Source organism: Citrus sinensis, chromosome 5 (genome assembly GCF_022201045.2).
Source record: "Citrus sinensis cultivar Valencia sweet orange chromosome 5, DVS_A1.0, whole genome shotgun sequence".
Taxonomy (NCBI): Eukaryota; Viridiplantae; Streptophyta; class Magnoliopsida; order Sapindales; family Rutaceae; genus Citrus; species Citrus sinensis.
In genome coordinates, this window is record NC_068560.1 from 33,282,455 (window position 1) to 33,310,058 (window position 27,604).

General features: G+C 35.7%; 4 protein-coding genes across 6 annotated transcripts; 3 read left to right on the forward strand and 1 right to left on the reverse strand.

The window, feature by feature from the left end:
* Positions 1–745: 745 nt before the first annotated feature.
* Positions 746–6,168, forward strand: LOC102616765 (cyclin-A1-4-like). Of its 2 annotated transcripts, XM_006472762.4 has the most exons (11): positions 747–1,336; positions 2,319–2,733; positions 2,911–3,047; positions 3,584–3,685; positions 3,924–4,057; positions 4,183–4,258; positions 4,353–4,429; positions 4,516–4,549; positions 4,801–4,950; positions 5,051–5,185; positions 5,747–6,168. In XM_006472762.4, the coding sequence occupies exons 1-11, from the start codon at positions 1,130–1,132 to the stop codon at positions 5,813–5,815; spliced, it is 1,536 nt and encodes a 511-aa protein (XP_006472825.2). In that variant the 5' UTR covers positions 747–1,129; the 3' UTR covers positions 5,816–6,168. The 2 variants fall into 2 exon arrangements, with proteins under 2 accessions (XP_024951519.2, XP_006472825.2); XM_025095751.2 differs by lacking the exons at positions 4,801–4,950; positions 5,051–5,185; positions 5,747–6,168 and adding an exon at positions 4,686–4,797 and having other exon boundaries at positions 746–1,336.
* Positions 6,169–6,776: 608 nt separating this feature from the next.
* On the forward strand, positions 6,777–10,973 carry LOC102617267 (cyclin-A1-1). The gene is made up of 11 exons (XM_006472763.3): positions 6,777–7,200; positions 8,028–8,427; positions 8,534–8,670; positions 8,968–9,060; positions 9,250–9,383; positions 9,500–9,575; positions 9,685–9,761; positions 9,847–9,880; positions 10,179–10,328; positions 10,457–10,591; positions 10,685–10,973. Exons 1-11 carry the CDS (start codon positions 6,994–6,996, stop codon positions 10,751–10,753), a joined length of 1,512 nt encoding a protein of 503 aa, XP_006472826.2. The 5' UTR covers positions 6,777–6,993; the 3' UTR covers positions 10,754–10,973.
* A 443-nt stretch (positions 10,974–11,416) lies between these two features.
* Positions 11,417–13,959, reverse strand: LOC102617553 (uncharacterized). Its single transcript, XM_006472764.4, has one exon. It carries the CDS (start codon positions 13,826–13,828, stop codon positions 11,663–11,665), a length of 2,166 nt encoding a protein of 721 aa, XP_006472827.2. The 5' UTR covers positions 13,829–13,959; the 3' UTR covers positions 11,417–11,662.
* Positions 13,960–17,906: 3,947 nt separating this feature from the next.
* On the forward strand, positions 17,907–21,948 carry LOC102617840 (thylakoidal processing peptidase 1, chloroplastic-like). Of its 2 annotated transcripts, XM_006472765.4 has the most exons (6): positions 17,938–18,413; positions 20,167–20,229; positions 20,323–20,391; positions 20,702–20,788; positions 21,134–21,201; positions 21,504–21,948. In XM_006472765.4, exons 1-6 carry the CDS (start codon positions 18,186–18,188, stop codon positions 21,571–21,573), a joined length of 585 nt encoding a protein of 194 aa, XP_006472828.2. In that variant the 5' UTR covers positions 17,938–18,185; the 3' UTR covers positions 21,574–21,948. The 2 variants fall into 2 exon arrangements, with proteins under 2 accessions (XP_052296365.1, XP_006472828.2); XM_052440405.1 differs by lacking the exon at positions 21,134–21,201 and having other exon boundaries at positions 17,907–18,413.
* Positions 21,949–27,604: the final 5,656 nt, after the last annotated feature.

Sequence of the window (27,604 nt, forward strand, 5' to 3'; positions counted from 1 at the left end):
AGGCTCTAAAATTTTGCATGAGATGTTAAATGTAGCTAAAAATAAAAAATTATAAAGTAATATAACGTATAATCTAAATTAAATCAATTTATCAATAATTTTGAGCATTGGAAAATTTGACAAAACTTTTCCTTAAATTTGTTGTATTAACTTGGTCATATAACTTCTAAATAAGAGATTAAACAATAATATCATGAGCAAACATGATAAGATAATTGGTTCATGAATATAAAAATATATTATTTAATAATATAAAATATGATTTTCTTTTTACATATCTTGTATTAGGATAAATATTTTAGCTGTAGTTTTCTTATCCCAAGGTCCTGTTGGGATAAATATTTTAATTATTCACTTTAGTAATTCGTGGGTCCAGGATTGCTTATCCTAATCCAACTTTTGCCATCAAACATAGACCGGTAATCCTAACCTAACCCAAATCTAATCCCATCACATTTAACCGCCACCAAACACACACACCACGTAATGTATGATTACAGTGGTGTAAGCGGAGCTGCCCACACTGTATAACGCTCAAATGATAAAAAGTGCGAACTTAGCGTGGGCGTTAACTCACTGATCACGAGGAAGCTAACGCAACTGCCTGTCATGCACACTTGATGAACAACATATACCATTCGCCAGAAAGAAAGAAAACAAAATTTGGAATGCCAAGGCTACCCTTTTTCGTGGCGTCCTTCGACTGGTTAAAACATAAAACTTTTAGTAACCGCCTGTAAATTTAGAGAAGCACCAACATGTGGCGCCTCCGGCAATGGTCTTGCGGTTATCATTACGTGTTCAGCAATAGCGGCCCAGATTTATCCGTACAAAACCAACCGTCAGGATCTCTATTCCTTTCAAACTAACACGTTTGCGCGGCTTTTTGGCACTCTAATAAAATTCCCTCTCTCTCTCTCTCTCCTACTCTCTCATGCGCTCTCGAAAATCTAATACCCTCCAAGAATCTTGAATTTCCATAAAAGGAAAAAACCCTACATCTCAAAGTAAGAAGCAATTAACGTTGCATTATCATTTCATTTTCAGTTTTGTTTAATTTTTATACTTTCTGGAATTTTTCCCCCGATTCTTGCCGGGAATCTCGGTTCAGGCTGGGGTTTGGTCCGAAATGTCGACCAGAAATCGTCGCCCCCCGGTTTCGTCGTCATCATCAACGGTCCGGAGGCCGCCATCGGACTCTGAAAGCCACGTCAAGAAAATCGCCATAATGAAGCCGCAATTGGCCAAGAAGCGTCCGGCTCTCTCTGATATGACCAACCAGAGAGATGGGTCTCAAGCCGTTTCCCGGGTTGTCGGCACCCAGTCGAAGCCCATTGTGCGTGTTTTCTTGAATTTGCTTTGAGCACTTCTTGTTAGTTTTATTTTGTGTGTGTTTCTAATTTTGGGTTATTAACCAACGTTAATACTATTTCTTTTTTGATAGTTACTGTTTGCTTGTAATGTAACGGGTGATGTTAATGGCTGTTTCTAATATTTCTACTCTTTCTCAAGAATTGTTTGTAACAGCCTATTTGCTGAATGCGGAAATTTTTTATTTTATTTAATTTTGTCTATAAAATAAATTTTAGTTATCAAGAAACAGAGCCAAGTATGATTATGCATACATAAGTGGTGGTTTTAAATCGTTGAGAACTGTATAAATGTTTTTCCTAAGTATAAAATTAATGGTCATTACTGTTATTTTGTACATTCCATTACTTGTTTTAATATCAATTATGGCTACAGTATTCTCAAAGATCAACTGAACTATTTTCTGCATTACTAACATCTGTGTTTATAAGCCTACCTATTGATGATATGATTTATTTACTGTTAGTGGATATTAAATATTGGAAATTTAGTTTGTAGTCGTTAAATTTGATCAGGGTTAGATATTTCTCTGTTAAACATTTCGTCCGTAACTGCAAAACTTTGCATGTTTTGGCAATTTATTTACGATTTGACTGTTGTCAGGTCACTAGGACTTTGCTGTTTCATGATTGTGTCAATCTTGTATTAAACAACTGAGTTAAGTTTTTGGTGCATGTACCTAGTTTATAGGATTTGATAACAACATACATTCCTGGGATCATTACATTATGTTTGAGTTTTATAGATCGAAATGTGTTTTGGAAATGATGTCCATCCAGTTCTGGGAGGACTAGATTTCAGTCTGATGGCCAGATGCCCCTAAATAATCGTACAAAATTCAATTTGATCATTCACATATTATTGAACCAACCATAATTACTTTCAGATTTGGGTATAACTTATTCTAATCCACGAATCAAAATTGACTGTGTTTTTATATTTTAAAGGTGCCATGTTCAGCTAAAATTGCCAAGAAAAAGGAATCTTCAGCTCACTCTCATGATAAAGGACTTTCTGGGAACACTTTGCCTGCTTCCTTGAGTGTGAAAATAGGTGTTATTGCCAAGGATGCATTTTCTACTAGAAGTGATCATCCTATCATTAGAGCTATTCCTGCTCCAAGCAGCAATATCTCCAGCCTTCCTGCTTCCAGTAGTGCAATTATGGTACCCATATGCAAGAATATTTCTCTGAGCACATCAGTCAGTGGTTCCGTTTCTTTGGATGAGACAATGTCTACCTGCGACTCTCTGAAGAGTCCAGAATTTGTATATATAGATAAAGAGGATTCTTCGGCAGTTAAATCTATTGAGAGGAGGACATGCAGCTCTGTCAACATTTCAGATTGTGCACAAGGAAAAGGTTTCTCATTTTTGAGGGACATATATGCTCAATCTAATTTAATCATTCTTCTATTGTTCAATTCGTATGTCATATGTAGTTTGGCCAGTGTTGGCCATTGTTTTTTACCGTTCCATAAACTGAAGACTGCAGATCAATGAATTTCACTCTCCTGGGTTTCTGCTCCATGGATTTCAGGGAAGACTTGCAAGAGAGACATACTCGTAGAGATGGAAATGGTTGATGATTTTGTTGATATCGATGACAATATCAAGGACCCCCAGTTTTGTGCAACCATTGCCTGTGACATTTACAAGAACTTGCGCGCATCTGAGGTTTGGCATCCTTTTTTCAAATTTATATAGAACATTCCATTTGGCTTTTTCTTTGTTAACTTTCCTGCTATCTCTGATGCATACATTTAATAGAAGTATTACAATCATTGTCATGTCAATTTAACGTTCCTGGTTTGATCAATTCACTGTTTATACACAATGTTAATTAAACTTTGGAATTTCTTTCCAATACTATACCTTATTAACAAAGAATCTTCAGATGTGCGATTTTAAGTATCATATGACTTCAACCATGTGGTCCATGTCTCTATGCACTACAGTATTTCTATAGATCCTTCCATACTTGTGAAGAAGAAAGTGGTTTATTTATATATTTTTATGGCAACTCCAACATAGATAAGTATTTGTGTGGGATATATGGTTTGAGGGGTTCATTCTTTGTTAGTTTTGACTATTGCTTATCCATTGATACAACTAAACCTCCATTCTCAAGTGAGATTTGTGAGATTTATGTTCGGAAGTGTATTCGTGTAAATGTTCCTGCTTTTTCTTCATTTGATATGCCGAATCTTCAGGATTTTCAAGCTAAGAAAAGGCCTTCCTTGGACTTCATGGAGAGGGTCCAGAAAGACATTAATCCAGGCATGCGTGCAATACTCATTGATTGGCTAGTGGAGGTAAATTATGGTTCTTGATGTTATTGCCAGGGCATTTTTGTAATTCTCATCCCTGTCTACCCTACCATTTTAGGGCTGCATTTACCTTATGACAGCCAATTATTATTTGATAACTGGGGCTGTGTTGGATTTTAAAAGTTCATTCTCAATATTATCAAACATTCATCTCATTTTCTAAGAGTTCAGTTGTTGATCTTTCTTTTGGGTGATTGGTGATTTTAACTTCTTGTAACTGTAGGTTTCTGAAGAATACAGGCTTGTCCCTGAAACTCTATTTTTGGCAGTCAACTACATAGATCGTTATCTTTCTGGCAATGTGATAATCAGGCAACAGTTGCAACTGCTTGGTGTGGCTTGCATGATGATTTCAGCGTAAGAAATTTTTTACATTTGCTTCTGTCTTCTGAGCAATCTATGTGCTTTTGTGTATGCATGTGTATGAATGTGCACTAGGATAGGACTATGGATAATAAATGGAAAAGTGATTATGTTGTCAGCAAGTATGAGGAGATATGTCCGCCTCAGGTGGAAGAGCTTTGCTACATTACAGATAACACGTACAATAAAAAGGAGGTTGGGTTCTATTTTCATCTGCAATTTTGAATTCTTATTTAAATTGCTTTATTTTTCCCAAATTTCGAAGCACTGAGCAATTTAGTTTCTGCAGGTTCTCCAAATGGAATCTGCTGTATTGAATTACTTGAAGTTTGAAATGACAGCCCCAACAGCTAAATGTTTTTTGATGTAATGCTTCTCTTCTCATTGAAATACCAAGTACTTTCCTTGCATGCTCCTTTTGGTATTGACTTGCAATTTATTACAAATGTTAGGCGTTTTATTCGTGCTGCTCAAAGAAGTAACAAGGTATGTTTGTGTTGGAATGTATGATTTTTGCATTTTGCTACCTTTTGCTTTTCTTTTCATTTAATTTTGTCATGATAATATACAAAACATCATAATGATATAGTTTCAGTCGTGCTTACTACTGATCATTCCAAAGGTCAATGTTTTCTTTCTTCTGTTTAAGATGTTCAGGCACTGAACTTTGTTGTTCAAACGTTGTTGTTATTAAAACCGTCATAGCATTCAGTGGTAGCACATACTGTCTTTTGTAGGCCCCATCAATGCAGTTCGAGTACTTGGCCAACTACATTTTGGAGTTATCGCTTCTGGACTACAAAATGCTCTGTTATTCCCCATCACTTATAGCTGCTTCTGCTACTTTCTTGGCCAATTTTATACTGTACCCTTTGAAAAAACCTTGGGTATGTGAGAAAATGCCATTTTCCTTGTTGCTGAGATGTTTCCAATTTTTTTCATTATTCTTCAATGACATAGTTTAATTTTGTATTTCTTCTGATACAGAACTCTACCTTGGGGCATTATACATTCTACCAACCCTCTGATTTGTGTGACTGTGTTAAGGCACTACATCGTCTCTTCTGTGATGGCGGTCTCTCTAATTTGTCTGCAATCAGGGAGAAGTACAGTCAGCATAAGGTGAGAAGAACCTCTCTTTCGTCTGGAATAAGATGTACCTGCCCATTAGACATTTCAAAGCAATTTTAGAAGGCACAGACCTTTTGTCAGCACTCGAATACTTTGCTAGTAAATATACACCAATATTTAGAAACACATTGCATAACAAAAACATTTGTTATTATTTTACTTAGCTTTTAATGTCAGGTGATTTTCTTTTAATCATGGCAGTAGTATAAGGTAACTTAAGAAAACTGGGATAGGAAATCTTACTAATGTGCTTCGCTGGACTTGCATTGAATAATAATGTTCTATGACACAGTCCATTTTGAGTAAGTGAAACGGACTTGATTATATTTGCTCCATCTTGTCATCTCAAAATAAATATGGCGTCAGACATCCTGAAACATAGTAGGAAAATTTTATGAACAACTACTTTTATGGACTTGTTTTCAATAAGCATATTGATTTACAAAATTCCATTTGATCTCTGAGTGGAAAATTTTTGAAATTCATGTAAATTTCTGCTTAAGTGCTTATAATTCTATTGATGCCAACTGGTGTGCTTTCTATCTGCAACAGTATAAATATGTGGCAAAAAAACACTGCTCTAGTTCAATACTTCCCGAGATTTTTGAAGACCCGAGTTAGTAGGCGTGTGCATTACCATTTCATCATGCTGTTGCATATGCTCTTGTGGATCGGCTGGAAGTTATATTTCTTCTTCTTCTTCCCCCTTCCCTTCTCTAAATGATGTAGAGCTTAGAACCCCTTTCTCAACTCTCTATATTTTGTGGCAGAGTCATACTTTTATACAGTGAGTTTTGACTTTTGACCTCTGTTCTGTAACTTTTGCCTTAGCTGTTCCTTGTCAGGTGGCTTCTCAGGCCATACCACGATTTGTTAGACAAAATGAACCAAGACAGAGTAATTTTTGTACATTGCATCTTCAAATATATCGTATATAAAAATGCTAAATACACATGCTTTTTCTACATGCTGTTGCACTGGTGCCCATGGATATGAATCTCGGTATCATCTTCGTGGTTTTGTTATTATTTATTAGCAATTGTAATTACTGTTGTATATAATTATATATACAACAGTAAGTGAATATTTAATAATAAAAATAGTAAGTGATGGATGTAGAATCCCTGAATCAGCGATAGAGCTTTCGTTGAGCACTCAATATTTAATAATAATTCGGAATTTAAAATTTGTTCGTATTGCATGCAATATAAAAGAGTCAAAAACAGACCCGGTGACCGTTTGAAATTTGAATTCAAACCATCAAACGTAACCTGACAGCCTGTGACTTTCCAACCAATGACAGACCAATTTAAATTTCTCGGGACCAAACCGAAGCCACAAAATACCTATTACTGGCCCGGTTTAGTGGCACCTTTCATTCGACTTTGAGGGACCCCAAAAACCCGACTCGGAAACCCTTAAATAAATGAAAAGTACAGTGGGCCCCACAAGACGCTCCCTAACGTTTACATTCTCGAGCAGGATCAACGGTCAGGATCTCTCGAGAATTCAAATCACCTCCTTCCCCGCCTCAAAAGCGCCATTAAAATATAAATATTAAATCTCTCTCTCTTTCTCTTTCTATTTTCTCTCACCTGCAAAAATCTTTCAAAATCTTTCAAAAACTCTCAGCAAAAGACTCTCTGTCTCCCGTCTCGTTCTCTTTCTCTTTTTATCAAGTAAAATAATACACATGTTCTTCCACTAATTCACTTTCTTGTTCTTGTTAGAAGAACAAAAGACAGAGGCATTAATTCTTTCCACTAAAAACAGTGAACTGGGTTTGATCGAGAAAGAGAATGTCGACGCAGAACCGGCGTTCATCGTTTTCCTCGTCGACGACGTCGTCGTTGGCAAAGCGGCACGCGTCGTCTTCGGATAATTTCGCCAAGTACACGGCGGTTCCACCGCATTTGGCCAAGAAGCGAGCTCCACTCAGTAACGTCACCAATCAAAAGAATGTGACTCAAAGTGGCTCAAAAAGCTTGCTTTCATCGTCTGTTTTGGTGGGTAATTGTTATTTTCTTCAGTATTTTGTTTAGTTTAAGAGAAAACGAAGGGAAAGACGAGAAAATAAGATGCTTTGTTAACGACTTTTTTTTTTAAATTAATTTTTAGATAAATTATATCTGGAGTTTTTTTACTGTTCCTTTTTTAAAAAAAAATTATAAATAAATTCGTAGCACTTTGATCTGAACGTGTTTGCTTGGTGAGAAAATAGAAAGAAAAGAAAATAAATAAGAACAACGTATTTATGTACCGTGTGAGTAACGCTCAAAATGGAAAAGAAAAGATGTCTTTCCTAAACAATTTAAGCATATGATTACAGAGATCAAATCCGATCTTTTTACGAATAGTTTTGACACAGAATCATAGAGAATCAAGGGATTGTTACTTAATTTTGTAAAAATTATCCTCACCTACAGAGATTAAATCACATGATTATAGGGACAACTAGCAGGCTCATGCATTAGAGAAAAAAAAGAAAGCCTAAAGGAAAAATTTGGGAAACGAGTAATTTTCCAATGCTGCTATTCAATTATCCAAATTAGGATTTCTGGTAATTGAGGATGAAAAAGAATAGCCTGAATTAAACAGACATTCTATTTCCTGTTTTGGTAAGGAGTGCTATTATGTTAGCATTAATTTATCGTCTTTATTTCTCTGGTTGTTTAGCAATTGTTATTGTAATAGGCCTTCTTCTATCTGTTCTTGCTTCTACCATTCTTATCACACAATACATTCACTTGTCAAGAAATTTCATTTGCTGTTGAATTTGAAAGTCATTATGCTTCTCTTTGAGGCCTTCATTAACAAAATTTCATGTCTGAAGGTTCCTTGCTCGACTAAACTTGCCAAGGCCAAGAAGGCACCTGCAGCCAACAATGCTAACACAAGCATTTCTGGGAACTTCTTACCAGCATCCTCAAATGGGAAAACCAGCACAACTGTTCCTGTTCCTTGTAAGGTTACATCTTTGCCTAGAAGTGATGAAAATGTCAAAACAAGCGCCCCCAGCATTGCTGCTGCTGTTTCTGTTTCTTGCAGCATGGATGTTTCTCCTAGTAAATCGGATGCAAATTCAGTTTCTATGGATGAGTCAATGTCTGTTTGTGATTCTTTCAAGAGCCCTGAAGTTGAATATTTGGATAACAATGATGTTCCACCACTTGATTCCATTGATAGGAAAACTTTCAGAAACCTCTACATTTCAGACCATACAGAAAGAACAGGTACTTTACATTGACTCTGGCCATTAAACATTGAGTCCTTTTATCTTAATAATTTAAATTCAGGACTTCAAACATTCAAAATTACAGTTTATTTATTTTCTTGTAGAGAATGTTTGCAGCAGAGATATATTGGCAGATATGGATACAGATGATAGAGTTGTTAATGTTGATGACAACTACATGGATCCGCAGCTTTGTGCAACCTTTGCTTGTGATATCTATAAGCACTTGCGTGCATCCGAGGTTTTCCATCTTCATCCACATTCAGTTGCATACCTTTGATGGGAAATATTTGTATTTTTAACTTTCCTTCTTATTTGAGATGAAGCTACACTCCTTTGAAAAATTAAGAACAAATTATTTGATTATCCCACTATTGCAATGATTTTGTAACATCCCATAACATTGTTGTGGCAAAGTTTAACCTTTTCTTTCCGTCATTTCTTTACTAGTCTCTAAATGGTTAGTCTTTTTTATGAAATTATTGTGTTGTGAATGATTTCAAAGCCTAACTCTTTCTTCTTCTTATCTGTCCTTCAGGTGAAGAAAAGGCCTTCAACAGACTTCATGGAGATAATTCAGAAAGACATAAATGCCAGCATGCGTGCAATACTGATTGATTGGCTTGTGGAGGTAACTTATTTCCTTTTAGTGTTACAAATTTAGAATTTCCTTTGCGGGCTTTGGTAAATAGGAAATTTGACAATTACTTTCTCAGAGCTAGAAGGGAACTTATTTCCTTTTATACAAATTTTTTTTTTTAAGAATCATCATCCTTAATTTTCTAAACTTGTGAAGGCTAATTTCTATATTTCACTGTAGGTGGCTGAAGAGTACAGACTCGTACCTGATACGTTATATTTGACTGTAAACTACATTGATAGATATCTTTCAGGGAATCCCATGAGTAGGCAACGCCTGCAGCTTCTTGGTGTTGCCTGCATGATGATTGCTGCGTAAGAAAACATATGCCCTCCATTTCCTTTCCTTCTTGCTTATGATATCTTAAATTTGTTTATAAAACATTCACCTCAGTGGAAGTAGTATTGACAAGAAAATGATCAACTTACAGAAAGTACGAAGAGATTTGTGCACCTCAAGTGGAGGAATTTTGCTTCATAACCGACAACACATATTTCAAGGAGGAGGTATCGCTTCTGTCTTTCAATTTCTGATCTCTGCATTTTCTTATGGCCTCCCACTATTGTTGCTATTCTGCCTAGCCTGCATTATGATTCAGCATTCGTGATTCTCCAGGTTTTGGAGATGGAATCTTCCATCTTAAATTACTTAAAATTTGAAATGACAGCACCAACTGCTAAATGTTTCTTAAGGTGAAAAAACTGTCATTTATTTGATATTTGTTACTTATTCACTGGGCTCTGTGTTTGAAATTTGATCAAATGAAATGGCATGCAGGCGATTTGTACGTGCTGCTCAAGGGATAAATGAGGTATCTGTCTGAAGCTGATTTCTCATAATGTCGTACAATTTTTTTGATGCATAGTGTTCCCGTTTCTATAAAATTTTCCAACTAAAGTTGTCATGTAATCAATAATTCAATATTAGGATTGATAGGACATAGGAGGATGAAATAAATAGCAGACAAAAATTGGCCATAACATTGTAACTTTAATCAATAATTGTGCCACCATCTCAATTGCATAATGAAATAGGTTTTGTGCATAACTGTTTATCAGAAAGGCTACTCTCCACTTTTAAAGCCTGTTCTAACTATTTGCATTTTGCAGGTTCCATCAATGCAGTTGGAATGCTTAGCAAACTACGTCACCGAATTATCTCTTCTGGACTACAGTATGCTCTGTCATGCTCCATCACTTATAGCTGCTTCTGCAATATTCTTGGCAAAATACATACTTCTTCCTGCAAAGAGACCTTGGGTATGTATCAATCAATAATCACAAACATTAGCCAGCTTTTTTTTTTCAGCTGCTGATTATTATTAAACCATCTTTTCCTAAAATTTCAATAGTAACTTAGCTTGATCATCTAATTGTTTTGGTTACAGAATTCTACATTGCAGCATTACACACTTTACCAGCCTTCAGACTTAATGGAGTGTGTTAAAGATCTGCATCGCCTATACTGTAACAGCCAAAGTTCTACTTTACCTGCCATAAGGGAAAAGTACAGTTTGCATAAGGTAATATATAGTACTCAGTTTCATGGAAATATGTGCTAAATTCTGCTTGATATTGTGATTCGAGTTTTTGATGTTCGATTGTTTGCACCTTAGTACAAATGTGTTGCCAAGAAGTACTGCCCTCCATCAATACCTCCAGAGTTCTTCCTCAACCAGGCGTAGTAGACATATGCTGGCAATGAATGTCACCAATGTCCCGTTGGATGGATTTCAAGTCACCATCCTGCTAGCAGCCGCGATGTCCTGTCCTGTCCCAAGAGATCATAAATTTCCCTCTTTGTAATAATTTTTTCTTTTAATCTAAATGTTAACGTAGAGTATAACGTAGATTAAAAGATTTTGTCCATCATATATTTCTAATGAAAATCTGAGTGTTTTCAAATTTGTTTTCTCCTGTAGTCCGAGTTTCCCTTGATATCTTTATGCTGTGAGTCTGTGACTTTCGTCTTCTTCTTTAGATCTTCACTTTAGGCTCACAGAGTAATCGACAACCCATCCAAATCGGGGTCTTCTTCATGGTGAAAATTAAATTGATGGGATGCCCCCTCTATGTCATTTTAAGTTGCATTATTAATTGCTTGTTTGATTATATATAATAATTAAAGTTTATTTTTTTATCTCCTCCAGTATGGGTAGCCTTAAGAGGCCAACTATAATAGTTATTTATAATTTGATCTCCTCCAGTATGTTTGGGCCAAGTGTCAGTAAGTCAGTTAAAAATCTTTTCACCCTTTTTTATATTAAAAAAACACATGGTTTTCCTATCGATCAATGTCTCCCTCGCGGGTCCATATAGTTCGGGTTGTTTATGAGATATTTTATCTCTCTATTTAATCCACATTATATTAAGATTACAACTTACATATTTTCTAATAATAATAATCTACAGGTAGATCCGTCGATACAGAAAAGGCTAAAAAAATAAAAATAAAGGTCCTTAGATACGTTACATACACATATTTTACAAGCTGATGTCTAAGGCTCTAAGCATTTCATCTCCTTTATTTTTAACCATCTCTCCAGTACACCGACGAGTAACAACAGTCGCCAATGCCTTGCAACGAGTGACTACTACACACCACATTGAACCTTATCGGGCTCCAAGGCTGCACCACGATCTCGTTGGTTCGGCATTTCATTGAGCCAGTGACAATCTTCAAATGCGCATTGCTCATTCTTGACCTCCTCCACGTCTACTGGCCTTATAAACCTGGGTCCCCATGCAGGGGTCCCATCCTCAAATGAATTCTGAGTTAATCTCTTCAAATCCGAGCCGTCCAGTTTGATCTTGAATATCTCTCCATATGGCTGATATTGATGTGGGGTTGATATGGGCTCCGCCGATATGCCTCCATAGTCTGATGTAAACACTATACTCTTCCCATCCGGACTAAAATACGGGTGGTTAGCCCGCCCAGCCGACCCGCTTTGAATCAACTTCCTTAACCCGGTTCCATTCGGGTGGATCAAATACATCTCAAAGCTTCCCGAACCCGGGTTATCCCGATCCGATGCAAACGCAATCCACTCCCCATCCGGTGACCAGTTACACATTGTATCGCTCCATGGACCCTCTGTTAATCGATGCAACCCGTATCCCTCTCCTCCCTCTGCATCCATTATATATAAATTCTTATAACCCGTCCGAGTCGAACGAAATACGATCCATTTACCATCGGGTGAAACCGAAGGAAACGCATTGTTCTTGCCATTGGTGGTCAACCTTCTAACGGCGCTAACTCCGTCAACATCATCAACGTTGATAGAGATTATATCGACCTCCGAGCTTTCACTAGCAAATTCGGGTCCGCCGCTGGTATACACCACCGCTTCACGAACTGGGTCCCATACGGTTGAGAAAGCGTTTTTAAAGTAAACCTGTCTCCGGTTCGAACCGTCCGAGTTCACCACATAAACACCCGGGAACTCGACGAACGCGATTCGGTCACCATTAGGCGAGAAAGACGGAAACGAACCGTCGAATCTAAACAGTGAGATGTCGGGCAGTGGACTTTTGATATTCTCGAGTAACAGTCGGGTGTTTCCATCTTCTCTTGTACTCCCACCTCTACACTTGTGGTACCCAACTCGGGATGAGTCAGGCGAGATGAACGGGTTCAGGTGGTGAGTTTTGGGCGACACGAAACGAGTCAACTCAATAAACTTGTTTTTGACCAGGTCAAATAGCTCAATATGGCGATAACTCGAGGTGGGTCTTCGAGTCGCCACTGCTATGAATTTATTATTACCTGGTGAAGTGGCTGGAGTGAACGCGTGGAGTCCAGGTGGTGTGACTCGTTGAATCGACACTGACTCGGTCGAAACCAGTCCAGTTTTGGGCAGAATCACTTTGTACACACTGATCCAGTCATCTTCTTCGCTTTTTCTGTGGAAAAACAGTGTTGACTCGTCGACCCAACACGGCCATCCGCCGTTTTCAACTATCTTGACCCGCTGAGTCCCATCCCGAGTCAGGAAAATATAAATATCAGTACTCAGCATCTCCACTTCGCCATCCCAGCCTTTATTTCCATATGAAGCCACAGCAGTGTACTTCCCAGAAGGAGAAACCGCAGGGCTGAAATCGGCAACTCCATATGGGGTCAGCCTCCGAGTCAAACCGGTCTTTAACTCGGTCGAGTAAACAGCAGCCCAACTCGTACGTGGCGTACCCGGGTTCTCATGAGTTGACACGTAGATTAAATACTCACCGCTCAGACTCGGCTTGTCTTTCATCGAAATTACACCACCGTTAACCTCGTTTAAATCCAGCAGAGGTACCTGCACACGGGTGGAAACTTCAGCTCCGTGCTGCTCGAGGGCAGTTCTCGATCTGGTGTTTCGCCGAGTATCGTAATAAACAGCATCGTAGTATATGTTGGATGTTCCGTTTCGTTCGGTGACGTAGATGAGCTGCAGAGGAGGTGGGTCCCGTGAGTCCTGAGGTCCCGGAGATTGAATGAGGGTTTGATTGCGCAGAAGAAAGGAGAGGAAGGGGGAAGACGGTGAGGGGAAGTGACCGTTGAAATTCACTGATTCACCATCAGTGATTTTAATCTCGTTTGCGGTCGTCGGCCGGTCCGAAATTGGGAGGGTATAAATGTCGAAGGCATAATCCGATCGGCCAAGTGTTGTGAAGATGATGCTGCTTCTGCTAGAAGAATCTTCGTCCGCCGTAGCACGGAAGACGGCTGAAAGCAAATAAAGAAGCGAACAGAAAATTGTTTGGAGTTTCATCGTTTGGTTTCTTTAGTTCAGTGACTGGAGCTTGTGGCTTGTGTCTCTGAGAGAAATTTGTTGGTTCTATTTTTTATGGGGGCGATTTGTTTAAAATTTGTGTTGTAAGAGATGACGTCGTCGGATGATTTTTTGGGTCATTGCTTAATAAATTTTTATTGGGCCACACGTGGCGACACTGAAATAAGTTCGAGAGTGTTTCGAGATATGCCTGTCAATTTTTATCCAAATCCCACATTGCGTTAACCAGAGGGAGGCTTGTCCTCGTCCTTTGACTTTTAATTTTTTAGTGGTACCATTGATATCCGGATAATTTTTAAAAATCTCCTTGAGATTTGGATTTGTTGCAAGTAGATAGTGAAAATTAATTTATTTGTAAAAAATTCTCTACTATCAGTTAATTTTAACATTGACCGTTAGTTGACCATGCAAAGACAATATTACCCTTAACAATAGTTTGTAAACGAAAATAGCTAAAAAAAAAACCAAAATTATTGGTGCAAAAAGTACAAACCCTATTTTTTGACAATTTTATTCTTGTCAATTTTAAAAATTTACAATATCATAGGTAAAGATTATGACTATTTCATTTTTAAATTTTTAATTTTATCTTTCTTGTAGGAATTTTAAGGAAATATCAATAATTTAAAGAGGGTTTTTTAATTTTTTAATTTTAACTTTTTTATAGGAACTTTAAGAAAATATTAATAATTTAAAAAGGATAAAATAGCTAATAATTTTGGTTTTTTTTTAGTTATTTTTGTTTATAAACTATTGTTAAGGGTAATATTGTCTTTGCACGGTCAACTAACGGTCAATGTTAAACTTAACTGACGGTAGGGGGTTTTTTACAAATAAATCAATTCTCGCAATCTACTTGCAACAAGCCCAAACCTCAAGGGAGGTTTTTAAAAATTACCCATTGATATCCCTCTAAATATCTCTCAACACATCTTTTCTTTATTAACTTCATTAAAATATTTAAAAATATTATAAAATTCTTTTAACACCCTTTTAATGACAAAAATACTCTTAATTTAAATTTATTAGTATAGACCCCATTGTTTAATTTTTGATCCCTTTATTGTGGATAAAATTTAATTTTTGATCCCTTGTTTAATTTATTAGTATAAAATTATCTAATACTATCATTAACTAGCTAGATCAATTGTTTCTTATGTGGTAACTTCAAACACCAAATCCTTAAAAGCACTTATATTAGTTTCATATGGTGTTGCCAAGCCTTCTGCACATGGTTCATAATACTTGATCCAACCATTCGCAATAAGATGAATAGGTGAAGCTGGAAGCATGAACACCTGCAGAAAAAAGCCATAGAAAAATTAGTCCAATAATAAAGATGTTGCAGCATAATTTGAATTTCGAAAGTTTTACATATCTATGTGAAATGACTTCTATTAACAAATCTAATAGTAATGATTTTATGTGAAGAGCGTGATAATGAAACAAATCTAAGAGGAATGAATGATTTTATGTCAATGATAATAGCAATGATTCTATTAACAAATCCAATAGCAATAAGGAATTTTTAAGGGGAAAAATTATTTGATTTTGAGTGGGAGTTTAATTAGAAATTGTCTTATTATATAATTTTAATAAAGATTAAAATTGTAAAATAATTAAAGGGGTGTTAAGAGGTATTTAGAAGGGTGTCAATAGTCCCACTCTTAATTTTTAATTGGCCTCGGGGTCACCTAGACACAGGACTACAGTTTGGTTGGCTAGAACATGAAGGAGCATCCAATGACAAAATTAATATATTAATTGATGATGATAAGAAAAATATGTCATAATTTGACATAGGTGTTATTTGAGATTTGACGGTAACATAGCCAATTTTGGTTTAATATTCGAGTAACAAAAAAGTCATGATCCTGTCCTTCTAGCCTTAAACTTAGCCATCATCCGCCCATCACTTGAGTAAAATATCCTTATGCAACCATCACGGATTCATGATGATATTGTTTGGTTATTAACAAGAATGAGCGAGTAATTGTGTAAAAAGCTTAAATATTATTGATTCATTTGTGCAAATTTATACACATCTAGAGAGCAAATAAAAAGAAATAAGTAAGGTGATCCTAAATTAAAGGAATTTGATAATAGAAAATAGTAAGGCTTGATAGAGAGTTGATTGATGCTATGATGAAGATGATTGCTCTCAATCAATGATTTTAGTAGAAGTGGATGAGATTCTTTCCTAATATGCCCTCGTAAGATGGAGGTTCCACTGGAGATGCCAATCTTGGACCGCAGCATAGAGGCGTTGCTTTCTTTGATAGTGGTTTTATGAGTTCAACAAGTTGATCATAAAGTAGATGCATGGGAAATTCGAAAAGCACCCGCTTGCTATTTTATCTCAAACAAAGTGGTAGTTAAGAGCTGGGTGCTTCGTGTGTGAGTGAAAGACTGGGTTGGCACACAGATAAGTGACACCAAGGTTGTCGCACGCACTTCACCATAAGGGTTGAGGTAAGAGATGCAAAATTCAAACATCGAGTTTAAAATCCAGGCAGTTTCAACAATGGCAAAGGCAATGGCATGATACTTAGCTTCATATACAGACGGACAATGGAGCATTGCTTCCTGGAACACCAAGAGATAGGATTTGAGCCAAGCAGCATGACAAAAGCCAGGATTGAGATAAGGTCGTCTCTATTCCCAGCCCAGTCAGCATATGAGAAAACTGTAAGATAAAAAGACTGACGATATTTCGGAAAGATTTTAATTAACTTTTCTCTTGATTTTTCTCTTAATTAATAATTTAATATTAATAAATTAAACTAATATCTATGGGCTTGATTTTAATTTGCAAGCCCATCTCTTTCAATTTGAATTTAAAAATCTAGAGTGCCGTAATTTAAGTATAACTATGTATTACGGACTTGACTATAAATTAGTGGGGGTTGGAGAAAAATTTATTAGAAATTTTAAACAAACTAAATTAATTATTAATTTTTTTTTTTTTTTTACCAGTGGTGACTTAAATAATTAAGTCCCCACTGTCCTATGGTAAATCCAAATCCGCCCCTTAAGAAGACGGTTGCTCTTAATCAATGATTTGATAGAGGTGGATGAGATTCTTTCATAACAATTATCATTTGGCCACCTTTACCTCAGCTACAACATTATTGACGTCTATAGTGGAAAGATTATTGATCCCCTGATTGTTGATCAATTGATCATCGTTCAGCTTATCCTGTACCATCCGGTCGATCACAATTTCTCTGTGATTAGTGAAAATTTGTTACTATATAAGCACTTCTCTGGCCTAAGGGCATTTTCCGGTGAGTCCAAATCGTCGCCTTGAAACCCATCGGTTTCTGCACCACATGCCTCCACCTCACACTCTCTGTCCAAATTCTTTGCACGTGTGACTATGCGATACATTTGGACCGTGCCATTCTCCTAATTGGGTTCTTGATTATACTTGGATACCCATACAATCTTTCGACCTACATTCAACGTTGGATTTGATCCATCCGAAATTTTTGTCACGCCACCATACCAATTTCAGCCTCCTTTGAACATTTTATTTTTGTTTAACTTGTATCACCGATCCGCTTTCAATTTTTGGGAAACGATTGTAGAAATGAATGAATTAAATGGTAACATCATTGAGTTTGGAACTGCTGACCTCGCAATTAACTATGGAATAATGCTAATAATAACAACAACAAAGTACACTTGGTTTTATTGCACTTAAAATCTTCTTACCTTTCAGAACTATGAGAATTAGAAACCATAATTTAGCATTCAGTGAGCAGAACAATTGAGAAAAATTAAAAATTTCATTAATAGTACATCTCTCGCTTACAATATGAGCATTATTTTTATTCATATTCTGTCACTGGTTATATGGCTGATTAATAAGTACACATCCAGATAAACACACCGCTCCGCGCCGCCCCCTTCCCCCACAAGTCACTAATGACTTAATAACCATTTTCTTTACTACTCGTGTATGTGGAGGGGTTTGAATTTCCATATGCAACGACAGTCTACTCACGTAATTATGGAGATGGTAATTAATAATTTTATCAGCTTATTAATGGAGATGGGTAATTAATAATTTTATCAGCTGATTGCCTCTATAGCATTTTCTTTTTAACATTTGACAGCCAGCGGCAACTTCAAGTGGATGGGTCGTTTGCTGTGACACTAAAAACAGACACTGAATATGGAAACTTAGTGGCCAAGACAAAGACTCGGTCAATGAAAAATATATAGCCATCTGCTTCACTTGTCCCTCGTCCTCTCACTTTCTCAAAAGCAGAAAAAACAACAACACCAAGTTTTCCTAATTGCTGATCATTTCGCTAGTCTGCTTCTTGCGATGAGTTTCTTGAGACCGTCTGCATTGCATCAGTTTCTGATCACATGCCTTTCAGTTAGATGGATGCCATGCGAGAGCTGGGCCTTTCTCCGATGGCCGGGTCTCGATGGCTCCTTGAAAATACTAATTGGGTTGCTTTTGTGGTCAACGTTTTCTGAGATTCGCTTCATACCCTCTTCTTCAATGTACCCAACTCTTCGTATTGGTGATCGAATCATTGTCGAAAAGGTCAGCATTCCTCTGAATCATTTTGTTCTTTAATTCTGTTCTTTAATTATTTTAGGTGGAGTGATTTTCTGACTGTTATCTTTAAAACGCTAGTAATTGACTTCATTTCTGTTTCGGTTGGCGTTTAGTTCGACAATTTTGCTTCAAATACTGCCTAATTGGCATTAGTGTGTCCACTATTTTCTTGCAAACTTGTTATCCGATTCTTGATAACTTATAGTTTGTATGACTTCCCGATCTTTTTTGGAGAAGAAAATGTATTCTCATCCTTATGATTGTCGTGGTCCAGGAATATTTGTCAGTTGGTTTAGTCATTTTTTATCTTCCCTGAACATGTTCACATATAATAAGGATGCTGCATTTTCACTTATTTTTTCTTTTCTTTTACGCTTATAGAGTGGAGACCTCTCGATAGTTCTTCTTATAAACTTTCTGAAATTCAGAAAGGCATGCTACGAATTTTAATTTTTGACTCGCAGCTAAATCTATTCTTCTACACAGTTTGTGGTTTGCCATTCTTTGCGTAGTAGGAGCTTGTTTTGGTTGGCCTTAATAGCTAGTGACTGAGGTTTCAATTCTAGTACTCTTGATTAGAAAGATTCAACTTAGAGATGTTATACTCAGGGGTAGATTTCCTCTATAGTGCTACTTCTTGCAAGTACCCAAAGCTTCCTAGTGGATGGACTTGATAAGTAAGCATTGTTACTCGTTGCTCTCATACATCCTAAGTAGCGGTGCATGTCTGATTTGATTTTCTTTCCTAAGAGGAAATTCCAATCTAATATAGCCAATTCACCTTTTGAATCTTGGAAGTTTCCCTATCCACAAGGGGAAGCAATATCTCTCGTTCATGAGCTGTTGCTAGCAGTTCAGTTCTGCAGATAAAACGAGTCTTCCTATGGACTGCCTTTTTTATTTTATTTCATCATATCCCCAAAGAATACAAAATATATATTTCACTTTTCCATCTCTCTGAGTAGTGAGTTTGCTTTAGATGTCGTAAAATTTAATTCTTGGCACAGTTGTTGCAAGACATGGCAAAAACAGCAGTCACACTCAACTTTAGACTAGCAAAGCAAGAGCATTTTGTGTAAGCTCCTTATAATTTAGAGAGTGTGTACGGTTGTTCTATCATTAAGTGACTGGCCAGGAAGTAGTGGTTTCCCTTGAAGAGAATATAGAAAGTGGTTATGATCTTCGCATTTACATTCCTGGTTAGCGGTTTTTGACAATTAATTATCTGATCCATTGGATGTGTTTTCAAGTTTTGATGAGCATCGTGATTGTATTTCTATGTCAAAATTCGACTGCATCTGTAGGTTGAGTTCTTTCTTTTGTTTGGTGTCATATCTATTGAAACCTTTCCTGAATGCGACGAGCTTTTGTCACACAGCATTATAGTTTTTGTGAGAATAAGGGTTGCCATGGATTTCTTTTGAGGAAACCATTTGTGATTGTTTTGAGTATTCATGTCAAGTGTGCATGTCAGTAACTAAAAACAACTCTGAAGGGCCAACAACATTTGATTATCACTTGCTTCTGTTCTTCTGCAAAATGCTGAAAAGATGATCTGGTTTTATAGATGTTCAACTGCAGAGTCGATGGATTTTATTTTATTTTAGTGTTTGTTTTTTAAACAACACGGGCGTTTTCAATCTAAGATTCTGTCTAGATTTACTGTCATCGTTTCTTTTTCTGTTGGTAAAATCTTCCTTTCTAGTTTTGATTAACACAATGTTTATAACTTCTTCAGGCCTCCTATTACTTCAGAAATCCTTCTATACATGATATCGTAACATTTCGAGCTCCATTTCAGGTTTGCTGATGCAGTATAGAATTTTCCTAAATGTTCATACTTAATGGTTAGTCCGTTTACTAAAGTACTATTATCTTATTTTTCTTTTTATAGTACCCTGGGTTAGGGGAAGAAGACGTTTTCATTAAAAGAATCGTTGCAAAAGCTGGAGACTTGGTTCAGGTTACAACTATTTCTTTCACCCCTTCATTAACTGATATGGGAATAAAATTTTGAATTTCAGACATTCCATTAAGTTGATTCCTGTTTGATCAAATTGAGTTATTTTACTATCACTTAAACTTCAAAATTATTTCCTGGCTATGCACTTCAAATTTGAAAACAAACAAAGCGTGTTCCAATTACTATAGTTAACTTCATTATTATTTCCCGGCTACACACTTCAATTTGAAAACAAATAAAGCCTGTTCCAATTACTATAGTTTTCTGCCCCATCAGGTAGCTACATTCATGCTGAGGCTTTTCATTACAGGTTCGTGATGGATCGCTCTATGTCAATGGAATTGCTCAGAATGAAGATTTCATAGCAGAGCATCCAAAATACACATCTGACTTAACTGTATGTTACCCAATCTGTTATGTTCTTGTGTTTCTATTTCACTGTGCTACTTTTCAGCACTTGGCTATGCCAGCAGACCTTCTCTTGAGCTGCTTAAAGTAACTGCAAAATGGCAATAACTTGAACCTTCTCACTGCATGAGGTTAAAAAACAAAAATAGCATGAAGTAGCCCAGTGGACTCCATGCTGTTGACATCTGTGGGCTTCATGATTCCCAATTGCTAGCATTTGGGTTTATCATGTGCCTCAGATGGTATACCAATTTGCTTGGTCTGCCCATTCTTTATTTTTCTTATCTCAGAGGGCTGTGAACCATGCTTATTCTATCTTCTTTCTGATTTGCAGTATGTGCCTGTAGGCTATGTTTATGTGTTGGGGGACAACCGCAATAACAGCTTTGACTCCCATGTTTGGTAGTATTCTCTAGCTTTCCTCATTTTTTGGATTTACTTTTTACTTTTGTATTTTCTTGAGATCAATCCTTAGGAGTAACATTTTTTAGTTTACCTGTATATCTCTTTTAATTTATCAAAATTTTAAAGTAGTGTCCTTTCCTAAGGGAGTTTCGCAGAATATAACAATGTGCTTCATTTCTTTCTTTTCTCATCTTAGCTTAGAATCCGTAGGTGCTTTATACTTTCAAAATTTTCAATATATTTTCCCTCTTTCATGCCCCCTTTCTTATTTTTCAAATGTTGATTGATAATATTAATAGGGGACCTCTGCCGGTAAAAAATATTGCTGGAAGATACCTTACACGCTGCTACAGACCATCAGACAGCTGACCCCAAAAGGAACAGGATGAGATAGTGACTGATCAAATTCCTTCCCATATTGGTTATATATTCATACAGCAGGTTATCAGGATGGGATGGTGCTGCTAATTCATGGTTCTAACACGCTTCTCTGTAACGATTCATGTGCTCCTTGTTTGCTCCTTGTTTTATATGTTTACATAGAGAATGGTATTACAATTGAATGTGCTGTAAATAGATTTCCACGAACAGCTGAGATATGTCTAGTTTTGCGTCCATTTCCCCAAAAAGGACTCAACCATGAAATTTTTTTTTTCTTTTGTGATATGACAATAAGCAGCCTGTATGACTTTATCTTTAGGCATAATACTTTATGGAAATTGCTTTCAGTTAGACTTAAATTCATTGCACTTGTTCAAATTGTTGAGAGAGATTTTTCTATAAACCCAAGCCCAAAATTTGTGCATACAAGCATGAAGTATCTGCATGAACTGATAAATAGGTGAGTGGAGTGGAGGGGAGTGGAGTTGGCTTGTGGGTTTGGCATTGATTGCTGACAAATGGCAAGCTTGGCAAATGGAAATAACTCATTAAGTGTTCCAATATCTTTGAAGATTCATAGTGGTGTCATCTCAATGAATTTTCAGTTGGGTACAAAAGTTTGGCCTAAACTTTTTAGAAGGTAAGCTTGCAGTTGTATTGGATCCTACTTTTTTCCGGTAAGAAACTCCAATTGGATTTCCATTCACCCAATGGCCAGAAAGCAACCTCTCCACTTTTGGGAAATTATTTATTGAGTCAAGGTTGGCATCCCCGAATATGAAAGGCAGGAGGTGTGTGGAAGGCGCGCTTAAGGACTTAATTATAAATAAATAAAAGAGAGCAATAAACATCCTTATACATGGGTTTGATCATCATTACGCTATTGAAATTGTTTGTAAATTGTGTACGATTGTTAGGTAAGTTTTTTTTTCTGGGAAAATTATCTTAATATCTGTTTATGGTGCATTACTGTTTTAGTGTCATATGTATGGGGTGAAACAGTGTGTATCTTTTACTATCTTCAGGGCCTACCTACCACAACGAAGCATCAAGTTAGCCGGAGGCAGAGGCAGTGTTCCCATTCTTATTATTTACCCACTACAACTGAAGCCCATAGCATGTGCAAGTTCAAATAATGGTTCTTCATCTCCATTTTTTTTTGGGTGGTCGTGTTGTTGACGATGAAGAGTGACACATAAAATTTAAAATAGTTTTTAGAAAACCATTCACTTTTGAATTTCCACAGTTTTCTTCTTTATTAATTCATACTTTTGAAACTCGGTTATACCGAATAACATTCATCATTTGTCCTTTGGCAGCAGATTCAACCTGTTGCGGACTCTCGTGTGTTGTAATGTCATGACACATGTAGTTGACTTTGGAGAATGGAGATAGTAAATCCCGGGCGTGATGGCTCTCGTTAAGTCGATGAATTTGACATGAAAGCTCTCCCTCTCACCCCTCTCCTCCACTTTCATTAACGTCAATGACTCTTCCATGCAGCGAATCGCCGCGTGAACAGCAAGCGCCGTTGCTGTAACTGTAAGGGTAGTCTTGTAAATAGCCAACGTCACACGCCCATCTTGTCAACATTCCCATTCCCTTTCAACGACAGCGCAACCAACCGAATTCAACAAGTTGATATGGTAATGAATCAGTGTGAGTGAGAGGGAGAAAATAAAACTTAAAAAAAAAAAAGCAAAACTAAAATTAAATTTAAAGTTTCAAGTGATGCGGAAACAAGGGTAATAAAATATATTTGTGAAGACGGCCACAGCTGACCGCCGAATCATAAAACCCTCCAAAATTCTACAGTGGGACCTATCACGCAGTGTCGTTGATTGTCCAACAGCCGTCGACTGTGGTGTGTTGGGCTGTGATCAAGTGTGGCTGTGTCGGCTTGCATGTAATTATTGATTGTTGATTTATAAGACAACCAATAAAACGAGAGCATGTGCCGTGCCCCCACTTTCGGTTAAAAACTTCACATTCTTAATTGTGCCTTGAAGGTTTTCTTTTTCTTTTTCTTTTTTAAATTTTACCAAATATATATACACACAATCTAGTTAGGGTAAAATGAGGATGCTTATAAATAAAAAAATATATATAAATTTTAATATACTTATAAACGAAAAAATATATAATTTTCAATGAATTAAAATCTGTGTCGTTTGTTTTTTAATAACAAGATATATATATATATATATATATTGATCTATGTATGTATGTATGTATACCCTCCTTACACTGATAGAGATTAGAATTGATGTAATTCAAGTTATAATCTATGTAGGGTTTCCAAAATTATTACTATAAAATAGGCATTGAAGAATTACAGATGTATGCGCGTGTGTATATATATATATATATATATATGTGTGTGTGTGTGTGTGTGGACGATAACTAGCAACGATTGTATTGTAACCACTCTCATTATCTCATACAAATAATGAAGCTAACTAATTATTAGTTTTCTTTAAGTGACTTGTTTATTACAAATATAATATAAGATTTGGTGCATCGAAGACCTTAAGTTATATATATAGGATTTGAAATTGTTGCGCAAGCAAGCAGGTTTGTATACGGTGAACCGTGAATAATATTTTTTGTTGATTATTTTGTCTGTGTTACAACTTAAAAATTATACAACAGTTTTCTGAAAACCCTATTGTTCTTATCAATATGATGTTTCAATCAAGTCTAAGTTTTCATGATGAGATAACGAAATTTTGAACCATAATGAGATGAAATTCCACATGAACTATAATTAAGTATGAGCTACATATACTTAAATCAATGTACTTTTCAACTCAAATAATAGAGACTAGAGAGTCTCATAAAAAACGAATAAATAAATAAATAAATAACCCTAAAATAATAGAGCCATTGAGTACAATGGACCCTCATCTACAAGTACATTCTCTGTGGTCATCTTCTTATATATCCTCTCTCACTATCATTCAACGTAGACAATAATGCATGACAATTATTCGCCAAATTGTTCATTTTCTTCTTTCGAAAAACTTCGATCATATATCTAACTCATGTAAGTTTTTTGCACATGAAAAAAAATCACTTAATTCCAATTAGTACTGATCAATTATACGACAAATAATCATGAATATATATATGTTAAGAATGTTTTAAGTTCGTCAAAATCTAGCTATTGTAAGAGCATCACGTGGCCAGAGTTTTTGATATATTATTGTACACAATATGTCATACTATGTTTATATTTTTTTTGTATCAAAACAAAGAGAAACCGTAACAATTAATATAATAACTCCATCATCAGACGATAAATAATTATATATCAATTACTTTCCTTGTTAGCTTCAAAGCCTCCGACTTTTCTAGCAGGTTTGTCGGCCAACCATTAGACATATAAAATATATCTTACGATTTGCTCAATTATATAATTTCGAACACTTATTCCTTTCACACTTCCAATGCTACAAAAATCCTTTACCATGCAAATTAAATCAAATGTAGTAGTTCAACCTTGATCATCCTTTATTGCTGGTCACTAAATTAAAAGTCAAAAGAACAACAAATATATATCTTCTTTCTTTCACAAGATTATATAAACATGGTTAGTTAGTTAACTTTTTTAGTTCTCTGGAAGGATAATGACTGACAGACTTCTATGAATAAAGATTTAAGAGTAATGATACAGCCACAAACTCTTGTATAAACTTATTTTGTACAAACTGATGTGGCATGATAAGATTGGTTGAATTAAATATCACTTGGCCCACATGATTTATTTTTATTAATTTATATTTTCATTCAACCAATGAATTAATGCCACGTCAGTTTGTACAAAATAAGTTTGTACAAGAGTTTGTGGCTGTATCATTACTCAAGATTTAAATATTAGCAAATTTCATCATGTGTGATGTCTAAACGTACGCAATTTTAGGCTCATAAATTTCGTGGAGTTGATGCACTGAAATTCAAGAACCAATGAATTTGGTGGATGTGAAGGCAAGTAGCCCAAGTAGTGGATGTGGGCATTATCTTTCTTTAGATAAAGAAGAATATGTAAACATGTATGTAAATATCCTGATTTTTTTTGTGGGGTGGGGTGGGTGGGGGAGAGTCCTGAATTAATCCATGCCTGGAAATCTATGCTCTCTTATAATTTCATTAACAGATCAATAAAGTTGGATATAAATATTTGAATGGGATAAAAACTCTTTTAATCCATACAATTGGAGCAATTCATCCAATCAATCTTCATGTTTTTAAAAAAATACTTCAAAAAAAATTTCAATTCGCTACTTCTATAGTTGTATATTTAACTTTTACAACTACTTTGAGCTGCCTAAATTAATCTTTTCTTAAAATTTAATTATACGTCTATATATATATATGAAAGGTATTTTTAATATCCTAGCTCTCTTAGGCTTGCGAACGGACAAAGAGGAGCTCGACTATATAACACTTTTTACAAGCTTGAAAAATATGAGACATCAAAAAGTTCTTCTATCTATATATAATTATAATTAAAGATGTTGTTGTATACAGAACTGCTTTGAGGTAGCTATCAATATCTAGAACAATTTTTTTTGTAGGTGCTTTTTTGACAAGTGCTTTTAAGCAAGGAGATTGAGACAATCACTTATTAAAATTGTGCTTTTGTATACCCATTCAAACGATTCAGCTGGGCGTGGAATACCTTTTGACAAGTTAATTAATATATATCTTCTGTCAGGTTGGATTAGTTAATGCTTTTAACTTGATTTCCTCCTCGAAAAGAAATATCTTACCAGAATTTCATGAGCCGGCAGCCACCTACTTGTTACAATTATTATTTAATTAAACCAACTAATTAGTTTTAATCTATGGGAGTAATCTTTGTACAACAATAATTAATCATTAATCACTTAATGGACCATAAATTATTGCCATATGATTTTCATTTTATTAATTTATTTTTACGGGGGTGGGCGCCAGGCGAAATAATAAGGTTTGGCATAAAATTTAATTTCGGACCAATACATGGATTATACTTCGATTGAATCATATCCTACATGTATATTGTATACAAGCAATTGCAAAATCTTCAATCATAATACGTACATAAAATGTCTCAGGATTTTACTTATTTTTAAATATCTTAAGAATTTATTGATTTAAGATAAAACGTCACGTCTATCTTTGATCGGTCAAGATAAAACTGAATCACAGATACATCAACTCATTCTTCATGCGGATGTAATCATTTTGTAAAATACAAACTTTTAAGTAGTCAAATGTATTTCTAGAGCAAAATAACGTTATATATATATATATATATATATATAACTTTTATTATTCCATTCTAAAGCAATTTGTGTGTCGCTTTGTAACTTGGCAGGGCTGCATTGTATGCAAGCGATTTCCAAATATCAGCATTTCTTCAATTTGTTTTTAAGATAACGAGATGGAAATTTCAAAGCTAATGAAAAGATCGTTAGCAGAAGCGTGTGGGACAACAAACAAACAGCAAACACAAATTATGTTTTCAAGTTGTAAAATTGATACTACTAAATTTAATTGGCTTTTGGTTTGGATGACCACTGCCTTTTGTATACATGAAGGAAAGAATGGTATCCGATTGGATTATATATATCACCAATCCTGATGAAACGTATCTTGAAAAAATTAATTATAATAATTTTTGTAAGCCAAGGGTTTCTAGGCAATTTGGGATACTTGTTTCTATTGACAGCTTTTTGAATGATCAGACAATTATTGTGAATTATTGGCCCAAAAATAAAAATAAAAATCGCACGTGCTTTTTTGTTTTTAAATGGCTTTATGAAATAAAAGTACTTTTGGTAATATATATCCAATAGAACTAATTCGAAATAAAAAGATGATGCTATACAATACGTAATTGAATTTAATTAGTTGTAGTAGATAAGAGTAGAATTGAACCCCATTTTCTTGATGGCTTTCAATTTGGTACTTCAATCCTTATCACCTTTATCTAATAATTAAATTCCCTCCCATCTCTTAGTGAAATGGCCAT

Bases quoted from the DNA above. Each gene is read 5' to 3' on its own strand.
- LOC102617267 (XM_006472763.3), top strand. From the start codon at position 6,994: ATGTCGACGCAGAACCGGCGTTCATCGTTTTCCTCGTCGACGACGTCG. The intron at 8,671-8,967 runs GTTTTCCATCTT...TCTGTCCTTCAG, and splicing joins AGCACTTGCGTGCATCCGAG to GTGAAGAAAAGGCCTTCAAC. The intron at 9,061-9,249 runs GTAACTTATTTC...ATTTCACTGTAG, and splicing joins TGATTGATTGGCTTGTGGAG to GTGGCTGAAGAGTACAGACT.
- LOC102617840 (XM_006472765.4), top strand. From the start codon at position 18,186: ATGAGTTTCTTGAGACCGTCTGCATTGCATCAGTTTCTGATCACATGC. The intron at 18,414-20,166 runs GTCAGCATTCCT...TAACTTCTTCAG, and splicing joins ATCGAATCATTGTCGAAAAG to GCCTCCTATTACTTCAGAAA. The intron at 20,230-20,322 runs GTTTGCTGATGC...TTCTTTTTATAG, and splicing joins CATTTCGAGCTCCATTTCAG to TACCCTGGGTTAGGGGAAGA.
- LOC102617553 (XM_006472764.4), bottom strand. From the start codon at position 13,828: ATGAAACTCCAAACAATTTTCTGTTCGCTTCTTTATTTGCTTTCAGCC.
- LOC102616765 (XM_006472762.4), top strand. From the start codon at position 1,130: ATGTCGACCAGAAATCGTCGCCCCCCGGTTTCGTCGTCATCATCAACG. The intron at 3,686-3,923 runs GTAAATTATGGT...TTGTAACTGTAG, and splicing joins TCATTGATTGGCTAGTGGAG to GTTTCTGAAGAATACAGGCT. The intron at 4,058-4,182 runs GTAAGAAATTTT...TTATGTTGTCAG, and splicing joins GCTTGCATGATGATTTCAGC to CAAGTATGAGGAGATATGTC.